This window comes from Carlito syrichta, unplaced genomic scaffold (genome assembly GCF_000164805.1).
Source record: "Carlito syrichta isolate Samal-C Ts95f unplaced genomic scaffold, Tarsius_syrichta-2.0.1 Scaffold314837, whole genome shotgun sequence".
In the NCBI taxonomy this organism is placed as follows: Eukaryota; Metazoa; Chordata; class Mammalia; order Primates; family Tarsiidae; genus Carlito; species Carlito syrichta.
Genome location: NW_007258933.1, coordinates 602,068 through 619,719, shown reverse-complemented (window position 1 = coordinate 619,719; position 17,652 = coordinate 602,068). Strand labels below are relative to the sequence as shown.

The following is a 17,652-nucleotide window of genomic DNA, read 5'->3' as shown; positions in this document are numbered from 1 at the left end:
AACATTTGCAATAGTTGTATAAACATTTATACAGCTATATTAGAAAGCATTCACAGGAGACATCAGAGGTCAGTTGGAGAGTCAGGGGAAAGGCTGTAGAGATAGTCAGGAGTCAGATCATGAAAAACCTTGTAGTTTAAATGCCATGTTAAGGAGTTTGAACTTTATCCAAAAGGTCAAGGAGAAAAGGTTCTAAGTTGAGAAGGTATGGTCAGAGCTATATTTTAGAAACATCTTTTTAGCAACAATATGAAGAATGAATTAGAGAATGATTTAAAATAGAGTAGGAGACCTTGTTAGGAGGCTGTGGACATAATCTAGATAAAGCACACAAACCCTGAAATAGGTTTTGTTTCTTAGCTCTTACCACTTACTTGTGTGACCTTAGGCTAGGGACTTAATTTCTTTGGGTCTCAATTTCCTCATCTATAAAATGGGAATAATAATTCCTACTTTATAGTATGGTTGAGGGTATCAAACAAATAATGTATAAAGCACTTAGCATAGTGCATGGCACTTAGTGAATACCCAGAAATTGTTAACTGTTACTATTATTAATTCTTTATACAATAGCATGTTGGTTAGTTTGGTTTTGTAATTACAGGGTGTTTATTTTTGTCATTTTCATCAGCTCTCCTTTCTGTTCTTTTATATGTCTTTCTACTCTTATTCATCTAGTAAATGTCCCATTTTTACTTAAAATTAAATAACATATATACTACAAATAGAACAGACTCATTACTTTATTACCCTTAGGTTGGCTTTCCTAGTAAACAAACTCTAAGGCAGAGATTCGTGAACTGGGGCCTATTGGGAGTATTCTTGAGAACATCATTTGTAAGGAAAGGACGACAGTAGCAATGGCTAGAGGGAAAAGTTGAACTATGATACATTTACAGATGCCTTAGTCTAGTCTGTGAGGAACTTTGGAACTAGAATGGTCCTTTACAGTTGTCCCATATGAAAGCCTCCCTCAGCACAGTCAGCCAGTCACTGGAAGGGGCATAACCTTGAGTAAGGCAGTGCCCTTGGACCTGGACAATTCCTGAAGAGGGACTCAACTATAAACCACCAGTGTTAACCTTCTCAGATTCCCATATAGGGCACTTGGCCCTGAAAAGGTGTACTGGACACACATATAGCATCTACTTTTATACCCTGTTAATACCTCCCTCTGGTTATTCTCAATTAGTGTCTCCATGGGACTTTTTGGTTGTCCTTACCAGGGGGTGGGCAGGGTGTGGGGGAGAGTGGTTGCTGCTGGCGTGTAGTGGGTAAAGGCAGGGATGCTGTTCAACAGCCTGCAATGCAGCCCTCCCCTCCCCAGGAAAGAATTATCTGACCCAAAATGTCAGTAGTACCACTGTTAAATAACCCTGTTCTGGATTGTAGGGGTTCCGAACCTGAGCCTCACAATGAGTCAGTGTGCTTCCTTAAGCAGCTTTCAGTTGAGCCCACCTCCCAATTCTGTATTATTATTTCGCTCAGGCAGTGAGAATATTGTCAGGAATAAAACCACATTTTACCTCAGTGTTTCTACCTTGACCCTGTTCCCACTGCCCCAGCATAGTTACCAAGTGAAAGTTTACAAAAACAGCGTGTACATTTTATAATTTGTTAAACATTTTTAAATCTTTGCTCTATAGTTATTTTTTATCATATCCCAGGGTTGCAGAATAACTTATTTTCTCAGTTATATTAGTGAAAACTGAGAAATAAGTAGTATAAACTACATACCTTTTTAGTAAGTGTGAACAGAATTCAGTTCCAGATTTTCCCCTTTGCACTCCATTATCATATCTATGAAATTCTTTTATTCTGTTGTAAATATTATAAGTGGATTAGTTTTCAAATCTAATCTTAATGTTTGAAATAGTTATTTCTTTATTCCATTTTCTCTTTTTCTTTCATTCATTCTCTTTGCTTTTATTTCTAGATACCCTAACTGATAGATTTTAGGTTAGTTTCTTAAGCATTGGTGATTAATAAATAACATGAACCAGAAGAACACACAGAGTCATTTCATTCAGTGTTTTCCTGCCCTACTTTTACTGGCAATATTTGAGATATATTCCAAAATAAATCCAGGACTAATTAAAAAGGGCTAGAAGGCTGGGCTCAGTGGCTCAGCCTGTAATGCCAGCACTTTGGGAGACCAAGATAAGTGGATTGCCTGAACCCACGGGTTCAAAACCAGCCTGGGCAACTTGGTGAGACCTCACCTCTACATAAATAAAAAATGAGCCATATGTGGTAGTGTGTGCCTGTTTATTCTGCCTTCTTAGAAGGCTGAGGTGGAAGGATCACTGGGGCCCAGGAGGTTGACACTGGGGTGGTGGTGAGTGTGCCACTGCACTCCAGACTGTGCGACAGAGTGAGACTGCAACTCAAAAAAAAAGGACCAAAAAAAAAAGGGTTAGACTATTTCAAAGAGATGAACAGTTACTTGTCCAGTGGCTTTTGAGGGGGTGAACCTGAACATGGAACAGTTCTGATTTACCCCGTTCTCTTGGCTTAATAGTCTTTTAAATAATTCATAAATTTATATACAGAAAAATTCTAGGTTTTGAAAATGTATGAACTACTTTTACCATAACTCTGATCAAGATACGAAACAATTTGATCTTGCTACTGCTTTGTATTCTAACTCTCTGCCCACTGGCAACCTCTATGAGAAAACTTCTCCCAGAAGTTTTGCTTTTTGCTTCCTGTGCCTGCTAGACAGCTGGTCATTTCTTTTTTTTTTTTTTTTTTGAGTTGGAGTCTCACTCTGTCACTCAGGCTGGAGTACAGTGGCACACTTATGGCCACTGCAGCCTCAACCTGCTGGGCTCAGGTGATCCTTCCACCTCAGCCTTCTAAGTAGCTGAAACTACAGGCACGCACCACCATAGTCCAGCTAATTATTTATTTATTTATTGTAGAGATGAGATCTGGCCAAGTTGCCCCGGCTGGTCTTGAACCTGTGGGCTCAGGCAGTCCTCTCCCCTTGGCTTCCCAAAGTGCTGGGTTTATGGGCGTGAGCCACTGTGACCGACCAACTGCTGAACATTTCATCCACAAATCAAAGCCAGGAGACAAAGGAGGGAATAATGGAACTGAAATTCATCTTGCAGATTGTTAATCAAGTTGACTAGTTCCCAGTTTGCCTATCATTGTTTACTTTTCTGAGTCTTTAGTCAGTTGTTCATTGTATTCTGACCAGATTTTTTGTTGTTGTTGTAACTGGTTAGAGAGAGATATCATAGTCAATTTATTCCATGTTGACCAGCCAGAGAAATAAAATAGCTTAATTATTAATATTTCTATTTTTCACTCAAAAGTGTCCCAGCTTGGACAGTTCATTACATAGTTAAACAAGAAGGTCTCTGACTAATTTTGTGAGTCTAAATCCTGATCTTCATTAAGCTAATAATAAGTAAGCACTTAGACACAAGTTTTGGTGTCATGATTTGCTACTTGAGTTCTTATTTCTTTGGTACTCCACCTTAAGTAGTACTTAAGCCATATAGTCTTGAATGATTTAGTTAATTGGAATATAAACTTTTTTTCCTAAAGCCAGAAGGAAAATGTGGGCTCCTTCCAAAAGTAATTTCCTGCTTCTCTTAATTTTCTCCCTTTTACATTCTGCAGAGATTATCATCTTGATATGGAGTGGTCTCTTAAATATTAAATCAGAATGTTCTGACAAAGGATATTTTTCTCTCACGAGCTGTAAGCAATTAAGTATTACTGTTTAGTGCCATTGAGTAATACATTTTTAAAACATCTGAGTTATGCTAACCCTTCAGTTAAGTTTCTGTTTTTTTCCAAATGTATTTATGGAGCATAATCTGAAAGTCAAAGTTAGGGACACAATGACTTTCTTCTTCTGATGGAAATTTACTGCTATGAAAGACATGGATTTAACCACCCCAGTGGTCAGTCTTCATCGTATAGGTGGGTGTATTGTCTCCCTCAAGAGGGCAGTCTTACTATCCAGTCTGCCTGCTCTTTTTTCCTCCCAATGTGTTTGTTTCGTGATTGAGAGATATAACTCTTCATAAATCACTAAGTTACTTTGCAGTTTCTTTTTCTTACTGCTAGACTGAAGGTGACATAAGTTCAAGGTAAATAATCTTTAGCCTCCTATTATTCTTCTCCTTTCATCAAGTTATCTCTTATTCCTGTACTCCTCTCCATTGGATTTGTCTGGTTTTCTTTATTTTTCTTATCTTTTTTCCCTTCACTGGTTTAGAATTTATACATTCTGTTTCTTTTATTTTATGTTATGTTACTTTATTTTATTTTATTTTTGAGTTGGAGTCTCACACTGTGGCCCAGGCTGGAGTGCAATTATGTTTCTTTTATTTTATGTTATGTTACTTTATTTTATTTTATTTTTGAGTTGGAGTCTCACACTGTCGCCCAGGCTGGAGTACAATGGCACATTGCTCACAGCCACTGCAGCCTCAACCTGCTGGGCTTAGACGATCCTGCCACCTCAGCCTTCCAAGTAGTTGAAACTACAGGTGTATGCCATCATGCCCAGCCAATTTTTGATTTATTGTAGAGATGAGTTCTCACAATGTTGTCCAGGCTGGTCTCAAACCTGCAGACTCAGGCAATCCTCTTGCCTCTGCCTCCCAAAGTGCTGAGATTATAGGCCTGAGCCACCATACCTGACTCTGTTTCTATTATTTTAATGGTTTACCCGATATTTTTTACATGAAGTCTAAAGTTAAGCATCTTTCCTCACCTTGGGATATAAGGTCCTTAGAAAGTTCTGCTTATTTCCTTCAGTTGTATCATTATTATTGTCTAGTCCTTTGATTCTAACTTGTTTTCCCACCCCCGAAATTAGTTGTCATTACTATATTACACTGTCAGTGCCTTAGATGCCCACACACTCACCAATTTCTTTTGCTATATTAGATATACATATTGGTTGGAAGGATAAATGACCATGGTAATAGAAGGTAAGAAAATAAATCGAATGCAGTGTAATTTAGCAGACATCTATAATGAATGCCACAAGTGAAACAGATCTGGTTGTCACTTGGTAGTTGTGTTTTCCTATATCTGGTAAATTACTTCATAGATAGTTATGCGCCACTGTGTTTCCAGCCTGAAAAAGGTGTACCAGTGATAAAACAGAGGAAAGAAGATACTTGCCCTTGAGGCAACCTGTACTTTATAAATGTGTGTATTTTTGTGAGTGTAACTCTTGGAGGACCTAATATGGTCTCATTGCTTGAAAAGCAAAATTTTTAGTTGTGATTAAACATATTTTGGAAATATTTTCCATTCTAGCCACTTTTTTTTTTTTTTTTTTTAGTCAAAGTCTCACTCTGTTGCCCAAACTGGAGTGCAGTGGCACACTCACAGCCACTGCAGCCTCAACCTGCTGGGCTCAGGCAGTCCTTCTCCCTCAGCCTTCCAGGTGGCTGGAACTACAGGCATGTGCCACCACGCCCAGCTAATTTTTTTGTTTATTGTAGAGATGAGGTCTCGCCAAGTTGTCCAGGCTGGTTTCGAACCCGTTGGCTCAAGCAATGCTCTCACCTCGGCCTCCCAAAGTGCTGGGATTATAGGCTTGAGCTACTATGTTCAGCCATCTTTTTCTTCTAAGAACAAGTTTATCCCATGAAGTTTCTATGGGTACCTCTGGTAGAATGACTTTTTTTTTGTTTTTTTTGTTTTTTTTTTGAGTAGGCATCTCACTCTGCTGCCCAGGCAGGAGTGTAGTAGCATGATGATCATGGTTCACTGCAGCCTCAGCCTCCTGGGCTCAGGCATTCCTTCTGCCCTAGCCTCCCAAACAGCTGGGACTATAGGCACACACCACCATGCCTAGCTGATTTTTGATTGTAGAGATGAGGTCTCACTATGTTGCCCAGGCAGGTGTTGAACTCCCGGGCTCAAGCAATCTACCTCCTCGACCTCCAAAGTGCTGGGATTATGGGCGTGATTCAGCATGCCGACCAGAATCAGAATGACCTGTTTTATACTGATTTATGTTGTACGCTGATCCATGTTATTTTTACTTTACATTTTAGCAAAGCAAATGGATAGATAGATTGATTGATTTAGATCTAGATATATCTTATTTTTTCCTTGTATTTTAAAGTTTGCTCTCATTTACCAGTGATTGAATGAGCCACTTTTTACAATGTTCTTCTTCTTCTTTTTTTTTTTTAAGTTGGAGTCTCACTCTGTCACCCAGACTGGAGTGCAGTGGCACGCTCCCGGCCACCGCAGCCTCAACCTGCTGGTCTCCAACAATCCTTCCATCTCCGCCTTTCAAGAAGCCGGAACTGTAGGCGCAAGCTACCACTCCCGGCTAATTTTTGATTTATTGTACGGACGAGGTCTCGCCAAGTTGCCTGGGCAGGTTTTGAACCCGCAGGCTCAGGCAATCCACTTGCCTCAGCCTCCCAAAGTGCTGGGATTATAGGCTAAGCCACCGAGCCCGGCCTCATAGTGTTCTTATTCTTCACAACAACTAATATACCTCTCTGAACCAAGTGCTAAGCTAACTCTGATAAGTAGATTGTCTCATTTATTTCACTCAATAATCCAATAAGTTAGGTACTTATTGTACTGATTCTACAAGTGAGTTTATTGAAATTTAGAGAGATATTAATATGTTACAGCTGTTCATTTGACATCTCACTTCTATACTAGTATTGACACTGTTAATGTAAGATTCAGACTTTTTTTCTTCCCTCTTAGCTCTCTCCTCTCCCCTCCCCTCCCCACCCCGAAGAAATTTAGATGCCTGGAATACTGAAATTATTAGCTGTAATACATTCAGAGATGTAGTATTAGGGGCCGGGCACAGTGGCTCATTCCTGTAATCCCATCACTTTGAGAGGCCAAAGCAGGAGGCTTGCTTGAGCCCAGGAGTTCAAGACCAGCCTGGGCAACATAGTGAGACCCTGTCTCTACAAAAAATAAAAAATTAGGCGGGGTAGTATGCATCTATAGTCCCAGCTACTCAGGAGGCAGCTACTTGAGGTCAGAAATTGGAGGCTTCAGTGAGCTATGATTGTACCACTGCACTCTAACCTGGGTGACAGAGCAAGATCCTATCTCAAAACACACACACAAAAAAATGAGAGAAAAAGAGAGACCTAATGGAGTTACAGTTGCTGAAACCTGTAAGGCAGTCTTTATAGAGCTCTGAATAGGTTTTTCATACAAAGTTGCTTTCTTGTCAGGGGATTCTCTGTTATTTCTTTTAGGTTTTGGAGGAGCTCTTCAAGACTACAACAATGATGATTCTCTCAAATTGTCCTGAGGATGTTGAACTGTGTCACAAATTCATAGCTCCTGGCCAAAAGGTAAGTAGTTTTGTGAATAAAGCTCAATACAGCTACTCTTAAAATATGTTAATTACATATAGTATATATAATTACATTTTAAAATTTTTCTTTTTTGTCTTTTCTTATCAAGGACAGATTAGAACATATGCTAAAAAACAGCTTTGTAATGTAAGTAGATATTGTACTTTCTCTGAACTTTATTCATTATATAATTGCATTTATCACACTGTATTTTAATTTTTGTTTATTTAGCTGCTTACCACATTCCCCAGACTCGAAGCAAGACCCATGTTATAATATTTTTATAGCTCTTGTGTCTCTCTAGTTAAAAATTGATAATCAGTATTTCTAAATAAATAAATTAACAAATCATAGAAAAATAAATGAACGTAGTAATTATTAACCATTATACTACCTTTAGTAATCAAAATTTGGCTTAAGAGACAAACTTTCAAAAATATACACAGTATAGATTATAGAAAGATAATGGTGATTTGAACCATGAATTACTCAAGGTTCTTCTGAGTAACATAGCTACCAGGGTGTGTTTGGAAGTTTATTTTTGAGTTGACTCTCATGATCATGGAAACTTGGTGAGTTTGAAATCTGATGGGGCAGGTCAGCAGGATGGAGACTCAGAGAAGACTTGCGGTTCCAGCCCAAAGGTAGTCTTCTTAAAGAATTCCCTTTACCGGGCTCAGTGGTTCAGCCTGTAATCCCGCGCCTTGGGAGGCTGAGGTGAGTGGATTGCCTGAGCCCACGGGTTCGAGACCCACCTGGGCAACTTGGCGAGACCTCATCTCTACAATAAACCAAAAAAATCAGCCAGGCGTGGTAGCGCGCACCTGTAGTTCCAGCTACTTGGAAGGCTGAGGCAGAAGGATCACTAGAGCCCAGCAGGTTGAGGCTGCGGTAGCTGGGAGCGACCATTGCACTCCAGTCTGGGCGACAGTGAGACTCCAACTCAAAAAAAAATTTTAAAAATAAAGAATTCCCTTTTTCTCAGGAGGAGGTTAGTCCTTGTTCTTGTAAAGCCGCCAACTAATTAGATGGTGTTCACCCACATCATCTATTATGCTTTATTCAAAATCCACTGATTAAAACATTGATCTTATCCAAAAAACACCTTTGAAGAAGCATTCAGAATATTTTACTAAATATCTCAGCTCCATGGCCCAGCCAAATTGACACATAAAATTAACAATCACAGACCAGGATGGTGGTGAGAGAATGTGTCCTATTCCAGATATATTTTAGAAGTAGAGCAAACAAGAATCGCTGAGGGTGGGAAAGAGAGAGAGAGAGAATGAAGTCAAGCCTTTTTTTCCATAAGTTGCAAAACTGTGTTGCCATTCATTGAAATTGGAAAAGCTATAAGAGTAGCAGAGCAGGGGCATTGGGGGAGAGGGGGTGGTATCAGGAATCAAGACATGTTAAGATTAGATCATTTTCAGATATCCAGTATCTGAAAATGTTGGGTAGGCAGTTGAAAATATGGATCTGGAGTTTACAAGGGAGTTCTTCTGGATATGAACATATTGAAAAAAGTAGAGTCCAGTTTTGTCTGAAAAAGTAGTAATTATGTAGAAGAGGAAAGAAGTAATTTGGTTCTCCCAAGGAATCTGTGAGGGTGACAAAACCAGGGAGAAGATCCTAGTTCTCCAACTCCTATCTAATAAATAAGGTCCAAGATAGGAAAAATACTGTCCACCTTTCATTGAACATTTATGATAAGCCAAACAGTGATAAACTTTACATACATTCGTAGTGCATTTTAACTTTACAACAACTCTGAGTAGTTTTTATTTCCATTCTATAGTGGAGAATCAGTACAAAGAGATTAAACAAGTAAAAGATGAAATGGAAATTCAGGCTCCTGTTCATCTGATTTCAAAGCTGATGCTGTTAACCACTTGACATATTTGAAAGGGTACTGGAATTAAAGGTAGAGTAGCTGTAGTTCCCCCACCATCCTTATGACCCTTACCTATCACTTAGCTCTCGTACTTTGGAATCCTTGTCTGTAAAATATTAAGATCGGGAGATGACCTCATGGGCTATGCCATTTCAGTTATTGTCATCATTATGATTCATTCTGCATAATACAAATTATTTATGGTTTAAAAATAAAGTATGGGGCCGGGCTCAGTGGCTCAACCTGTAATCCCGTGCCTTTGGGAGGCTGAGGTGAGTGGATTGCCTGAGCCCGCGGGTTCGAGACCCGCCTGGGCAGCAAGACCTCATCTCTACAATAAATCAAAAAATCAGCTGGACATGGTAGCGCACGCCTGTAATTCCGGCTACTCGGAAAGCTGAGGCAGAAGGATCGCCGGAGCCCAGCAGGTCGGGGCTGCGGTGGCCGGGAGCGGTCACTGTACTCCAGTCTGGGTGACAGAGTGAGACTCCAACTAAAAAAATAAAATAAAATAAAGTATGGGGAGATGGACGTCAGCAAGATGGTAAGTAGAAGGTCCCGGACTTCATTCCCCTCCATGGGAAGTCCAAGTATCCACAGACAAGAATGCCTTTGTGAAAATCTTGAAATCTGGGAATGAAACTGAGATACTGGCATGGACAACAGAAGAAACTGCATTAGAGGAGTAAGAAAGGATGCCCTTACTTTGACTGCATTCCTTCTCCTCCAGGTTGGCACAGTGCCACACAGAGAGGATTCCTCTGGGCCCATGGTTTCTACAGTGGGAAAAGAGAGAGCTGGAGACAGCTATTCAGCTTCCACAGTATTCTGAGATGCTTCCCAGGAGGCGCATTCCTGTCTCATTCATGGGGAACCCTGGGAGCAAAGTCAAGGCTAGACTCCCTGGGGTCAGGAAGGAACAGAAAAGGGGACAGGAATTACAGCAACCAGTACATAATCTTGATGGTAGCTCTATGTTCCTGCCAGCAGTGGTGCTCAATCAGAGATAGCAGCCAACAGCATAGCCCACTCACAAAACCCAACTAGCTATCTTATGTTGTTGAATGGATCAAATGACCATACTATTTTGAGCAACTCTTGCTACAGAATACAAAACATCTAAAAATGATAGTTACTATATTATAAAATCCTTTAAATGCTTTGTTGAGTTTGCTAGAAAGAGAAGTTCCAGATGCTAGAAATGAAGAAAGGAACCAAAGACCAGTGTAGTATGCATAATTGACATGATGCTGAGGATTCTCAGGGTGGAGGCTAGGGAAGATGAAGGGCAATTTTCCAGTCTGAAACCAGAGATTTTAACATCCATGAAAGGACATGAGACTGAAGCATAATAAATTAGATTTGAGATATCCCCCGAAATATACACACATATACACATATAAAGAAAACTAGCACTGTCCAAAGACAATACCCTTAATGAAGGGGCCAATTAGAAAACATGCAAACATGCCAGGTGTGGTGGCTCACGCCTATAATACCAGCACTTTGGGAGGCGGAGGCAAGAGGACTCCCTGAGCCCAGGGATTCGAGACCAGCCTGAGAAAACATGCAAACAAGCAGAAAATTCAGCTAGTCAACATAGGGAGTTTACAAAAAATAGTTTTCATTGAGAATTTGCAGCCACAGTCTGCTTTTAAGTGAGCCCGGAGTTTAAATTTATATTTCCTGTGTAGTCAAGAATTCTCATGCCAGGACATTAAAATAAAAAGTTGTCTTGGGTTGGTGATTTAACTCTGGAGTACTTGTAGAAGCAAATACAAAACTAATCTTGAGGTTTACACCTTCAATTCTGGTGGCATGATATTCTCAAAAACAAACTCCACTGAAGGTAATCTCATAGTCCAAACTCTGAAACACAAGAGAAGAGAATGATAAAATAATATCTTCACATTATTGAAAGAAAATAACTGTTACCTTAGAAATAAAATACTGGGCAGCAATAACATAAAACTGGAGAGGGATGTTCTTAATTGAAGCGTATTAGTCCCTGTGTTGTTGGAAAGGAAAGGAGAGATACTGACTAACTTTAGACTTGTTCAGCCAGACATACATGTTAAAATGTTAAGCGTAACCAATAAGAGCATAGAGGGATGGTGGTGGTGGTGATAATTAAATTAATATCATTGGAGGTAGCAAGTTGAGTTGTAGTTTGTGTGGCAGTGCCCTCTCTAACACCTCGTCATCCCCCTTCTGCTGCTTCATGCTCTTCAAAACATGGACTCTGAAATTCCTGAAAATATAGGTGTAGCTGAATCTATCTTTGAGTTAATCCTAAAAGTAAAGCAGAAAGAAAAAAACAGGAAGACAGCAAAACAAAAAAACTCTTGTCCTTTATGCAGACTACATTATTAATTATTGAGTCCACGTAGAGATACCATGACTCGTATTCTTTTGAATCAGTAGATTTGATAAGTGTGTTCTTCAGTACTTGTTATAATTGTTTTATGTGAAAATATGCTATTTAAGAAACTTGTGTAATAATTGAAGTTAGCCTTTATTAAGCAAAAATAGAATTCCATTATATTACATTTCCTTTATAGTATTAAGGTTTTGAAAATATAGAATACTTACCTTTTTTATTTGCTCTTCATTTGTCTGTGTGAATCTGAGGCAAAGAATGACAATAATGATCTCTTTAGCTTAGCAGTTTTACTCACAGCTTCAGAATAATGAATTTTCTTTATTCAACATTGAAAAGTTTGAACTATGAAGATAGTTTGATTCTGTGTCATGCGGTATCACGATGTCTTTTTCTCTTCTCAAAGCACTTTGGAAGTAGTTTCTAGAAAGGAGAAGAAATATTATTCTTTAGTCATATTAAGAAAAATATTTAGTTGAAAGAATTGATGAAAGCCATTAAGGATACCCAGTGTCAGAACTGTAATTTGAACTTGAAAGTTCTGCCTCAAATTTAGGTGAGCAGGGGAGTGGAATGGAAGATCTGGAAGAACAAGATATTTAGATGTGAGAGTCATTCTTCTTAATAATGAAACCATAACTTACCAACGTACAAAATCTTACTGCTTCCTATTTTGACTTTTCTTATATTTCTCAGTGAAATATAGAGTATAAAGCATACCAAGTAGTTGATACAGTTGAACAATAGAATGTCTCAGCAGAAAAGAACTTTAGACAAGATAATCCAATCTCCTTATTTTACAAGTACAAATGCTTTTTCAATATTTGTATAACACATTACATTTAATAACATGCTTTCACTAAGTTGAAGTGACTTACATAGCTAGTAAGTGGTAGAGTCAAAGGAAGAACCCAGCACCCATTATCTTTTGTTTTGATTAAACACATGAAACTTCATGTATTCTTTAGACATTATCTTAACTGTTAAAAACTTAGATTCTGGAGTCAGCAGATCAGGGTTTACTACTTACCTTATATGAGTAATCTTTGAAAAGTTACTGATGCTCCCTAAACTATAGTTTCCCTAAACTAAAATTATTATTGTTTAAAATTACTACTACTACCAACAGCACGACTACCAACCATCATAATTACCTTAAAAATTACCTATTATATAATGCTAGATTTTAATTTGAATGCAATCTTCATCTTGGGGAAAAAATCATTTAAATCATAGCTTTGGGAGATCTACTTGTACTGTAAGACACAACACAACTCTTCCTAGTTAGTTATTATAGGTATGAACTTCATTTTTGCTTAAGAGAATAAATTAGTGCTAAGTTATTTTTTGAGTTCAAAGTCCTTTAGAAAATTCATAGATTTTTTTTTTTAATCATCCAAAGTGTTGCTGCAGTATTTTCCCTTCAGTTTGCAAGAGAGCTGACGTTTTCATTTGTCGCAAGTGGACATAAATTGGTATATGCCTTTATAAGGGGGCAGTATCTTTGGTATACGCCTGTATAAGGGGGCAATCACTTTTTCCATATGCAAAATTAATGTATAAGAATTATTTGTAGGCTGGGTACGGTGGCTCAAGCCTGTAATCCCAGCACTTTGGGAGGCTGAGGTGAGGGGATTGCCTGAGCCCATGGGTTTGAGAACAGCCTGGGCAACTTGGCAAAACCTCATCTCTACAATAAATCAAAAAATTAGCTGAACATGTTAGCACGTGCCTGTATTTCCAGCTACTTGGCAGGCTGAGGCAGAAGGATCTCCTGAGCTCAGCAGATCAACACTGGGGTGACCGTGAACATGCTACTGCAGACTCCAACTAAATAAAAAAAAAGAATTATTTGTAATAGCATTAAATATGTATATGTAGGCATGATTTGTAATAGCAAAATATTTGAAAATATGAAATGCCGATCAGTGATCACCAGTTAAATTAATTATGATACATCCACAAAATGGAATATTATGTAATATTAAAAAATTAAGCTCTTTATATACTCATAGAAAGGTCTACAGGATATATTATTGAGTAAAATAAGAATGTGTATGGTATGTATACTGTGGCTGACATCTATTGAAAAATGAAGGGAGATTATGTTAATGCTTATATAAATATGTATATTTATACATTTAAACATTTTTTAAAATCCTCCAGAAGAATACTCAAGAAACCAATAACATGATTATGTGACAGGAAAGTAACTGAGTAACTTGCCAATGCTACAGAATCCTACTACTTCATATTTTGACTGCTCTTATATTTCTCAATGTGTTTGGTAGAGCATACCAAGTAACTTAGCATCCCAAATCTCCCTTCCATCTGGGACAGGAATGGTAGGGAGGGGTGTACTCTTTTTATACATCTTGGCTTTTTTTTTTTTTTTTCCTGCTCAGATTCTGACAGTTTTTTTAAATGTGGATATTGCTACCTATTCACACAGCAAAATTAAAACAAATCTTTGGTTTGACTGACAGCATGAGGGTGTCTTATTGAGAGAACCAATGATACTTTTCCTAAACAGTCTTGTGATGCTTAGAATTACCAAGCCCTTCCACACAGCCTAAAAGAGAGTCCATAGGCTCTGACTTCTGAGTGCCTTTCCTATGTAATTTCCTGGCATTCTTCCCTTGTTCAGTATGCTCCAGTCATACTGACCTTTCGATTCCTTGAACAAGCCAAACTGTTCTCACTTCAGGCCCTTGTACTTGCTGTTCCTTTTGCCTGGAATACTCCTCCCAAGATACTTACATGGTTTGTTTCCTTACTTGATGCAGGTTTTTGTTCAAATGTTATCAACTCAGTAAGGCTTTTCTTGACATCTTATCTAAAATGGCACCCCCAAGCATCCTCTCTCTTCTTACCCTGCTTTATTTTTCTTCATAGCTCTAATAATACTACCTGCTTATTTGTTTATCTATGTACTCTCTCCCTCACTCCCCATATCTCCCTCCCCACACACACACAGAGGAATATTGGGGCTTTATTTTTGTTTACTTTATCTCCAGTGCCTAGAATTGTGTCTAGAAAGTACCAAATATATGTTTGATGGATAAATACATGAATGAATGCAAGATGACTTTTAGGGAAAACCTTTTGCTCTTTCCGCCTCAGTGTTTCATGCCTTTTAATAGGCATATCATGGATTCAGAGAAAATCTCCACTTACTTAAGTGACTAACTCCTATGTGTACATTGCAAGTAGATCAGGAGTGGGGTTATTGAATGGCCACTTCTCTTCATGCAGATAAGACTTTCATAGGATTAGAGTAGCCTCAATTCCTGATTACTCAGTACTCCCTTATGATCTCACAAACTGTATAGAAATAGGCTTTTCTAGTTTTAAGATGAACTAGTCAACAGCAGCCCTATTGTATTGACCTTTCTCTGCTTTTTCCCTGTAGCATGTCTTATACCGAAGCGGTAGAGATCTTAAAGCACGCATCCTACAACTTCACCTTCACCCCAGAGGTAGTATTTTTGTGTGTATGTGAAAATGTTTTCTCTCTTGTCCTTAGCTGACTTCATTAAAAATCCTTCAAAATAATTTTCCTTTATTAGCAAAATATGGTATTTGCTCATCTGAACACAGACTTTGATGTTTGCTCAACCTTAATTAATTTTGAAATAGAACTGTATCATTTGGAATAGTAGTGACTAAAGTATTATAAAGATGAAAATTCTAAAAAAGAATGTTAATCATAGAATATTACTGTAGAAATCAACTAGTAATAGTTCGATGTTTCCCAAAGTATGTTCTGAATGATGTTAAAAGATGACAAACAAAAGAGGTTATGCAGTCAAATAGCTTTAGGTAACATATTAAACTAAACAGGTTTTTATTTCAGTTGAACTTCATAGAACCTTCTAATTTGTGAGTCACTGTGGGAAAACACTGAATTTTTTTTCTCTAAAGAATGGGTTCTCACTGGCCACAGTGGCTCAAGCCTATAATCCCAGTACTTTGGGAGGTTGAGGCGAGAGGATTGAGTCCAAGGGTTCAAGACCAGCCTAGGCAACTGGTGGTGCATGCCTGTGGTTCCAGCTACTTGGAAGGCTGAGGCAAAGGATCACCTGAGCCCAGCAGGTCGAGGCTACGGTGGCCGTGAGCGTGCCACTGCACTCCAGCTTGGGTGACAGAGTGAGACTCTGACTCAAAATAATAATGATAATAATAATAATAATAATAGGGTCTCACTATGTCCAGGTCTCAAACTCCTAGGCTCAAATAATCCTCTTACCTCAGCTGCCTGTGTAGTTGGGTCTACACATGTGTGCCACTGTACCCAGCCAAAAATTCATTTTTAAAAATTTTAAACTATTTAATTGATGAAGATTATATATATTCAAGGTATACAACGTGATGATTTGATAAAAGTATACATTGTGAAATGATTATCACAATCAAATTAATTAACACATCTGTCATCACCCACACTACATCTTAGATTCCCAGAACTTGTTCATCTTAGAACTGAAAGTTTATACCCTTTGATCAGTGTCTCCTTATTTCTCCTACTCTCTAACTCCTGACGACCACTGTACATATAATTTCCCTTTCTGTGAAGGACTCCTTTATTTTATTGGCAAGGATATAGATGTAGAGAGGCCACGTGGTTTATCCATGGGCATGCATATGTTAGAGACAAGTCTCCTCATTCCTATTCCAGTCCTTTATTCCTTTTTTAATTAAAAATTTTATTTATTTATTTATTTTTTAGAAATAGGTTCTCCTTTGTTACCCACACTAGTCTTGAACTCCTGGCCTCAAGCAATCCTCCTTCCTGGGCCTCCCAGAGTGGTGGCATTACAGGAGTGAGCCACTGAATCCTGCCCCTTTTCCTATAATTAAGATATTGCCAGATAAGTGGGAGTAGTAAAATAATGCATTAAAAATGTAATACCTAGCCGGGCTCGGTGGCTCAGCCTGTAATCCCGCGCCTTTGGGAGGCCGAGGTGAGTGGATTGCCTGAGCCCGCGGGTTCGAGACCCGCCTGTGCAGCGAGACCTCATCTCTACAATAAATCAAAAAATCAGCCAGGCGTGGTAGCGCATGCCTGTAATTCCAGCTACTTGGAAGGCTGAGGTGGAAGGATCACCACAGGTCGAGGCTGTGGTGGCCGGGAGCGGCCACTGCACTCCAGTCTGGGCAACAGAGTGAGACTCCAACTCAAAAAAAAAAGTAATACCTTTGTCCTCAAACTATCCCTTCCAACAGTTCAATTCCCAGTTAAGTCAGAAGTTAATTTTTTTCTGTAATTTTTAGTTTAATGTTTGTCTCCTGGAAGCCTCATGAAGTCAAGAGATTATACTATTTTTCTTACCACTAAACCAGTACCTAGCATGGTACCTGGATTTAGTATTTGCTGAATAGATAGACTGAACAGTTTTCATCAAAGAGCATCTGATATGTGAGTTGTCTCTTTTATTTAAATAAACAAATTCGGCCAGTCACGGTGGCTCAGCCTGTAATCCCAGCACTTTGGAAGGCAAGGCGAGAGAATTGCCTGAGCCCAGAGATTCTAGACCAGCCTGGGCAACTTGGTGAGACCTCGTCTCCACAATAATAAAAAAATTAGCCGGGTGTGGTAGCACACACCCATAGTTCCAGCTACTTGGAAGGCTGAGGCAGAAGAATTGCCTGAGCCAGCTGCAGTGGCCATGAGTGTGCCTCTGTATTCCAGCCTGGGTGACAGAGTGAGACTCCATCTCAAAAAAAACCCAAATTCACCGCGAGTAGCTGTCTAGCCAAAGATAAACTCAATATTAGGAATATTATCTTCCGTCATTTAATTTCCTGAGATTTAGGAACAGTGACTGCGGAAGAAGCTCTAGGCAATATTAATAAAAACTGTGATTCTGAAGTCAGGGTTTATCCCCTTGGAAAGTGTATTTTGTTTTCCTGCAGGTGCTGTTCATCTGCTGAATGCTGGTCCTTGAGATGGGGGACAGAAAGCCTAATGTTTATCTACTGGCTTCAGCTTTCATCTTTCTAGGCTTTTGGCTGGTCTTATTAACAAATATCTCTTTCTAAATAGTTTA

General features: G+C 38.9%; 1 protein-coding gene across 2 annotated transcripts in view; it reads left to right on the top strand.

Moving 5' to 3' along the window:
- The window catches only part of NARS2 (asparaginyl-tRNA synthetase 2, mitochondrial (putative)), a 136,976-nt gene that overhangs the window by 86,879 nt on the left and 32,445 nt on the right, over positions 1–17,652 (top strand). For both annotated transcript variants that reach the window (XM_008072060.1, XM_008072061.1), the window contains 3 exons: positions 7,227–7,325; positions 7,438–7,475; positions 15,015–15,081. In XM_008072060.1, the coding sequence (XP_008070251.1) occupies positions 7,227–7,325; positions 7,438–7,475; positions 15,015–15,081 (204 nt within the window). The remainder of the gene's footprint in view (positions 1–7,226; positions 7,326–7,437; positions 7,476–15,014; positions 15,082–17,652) is intronic.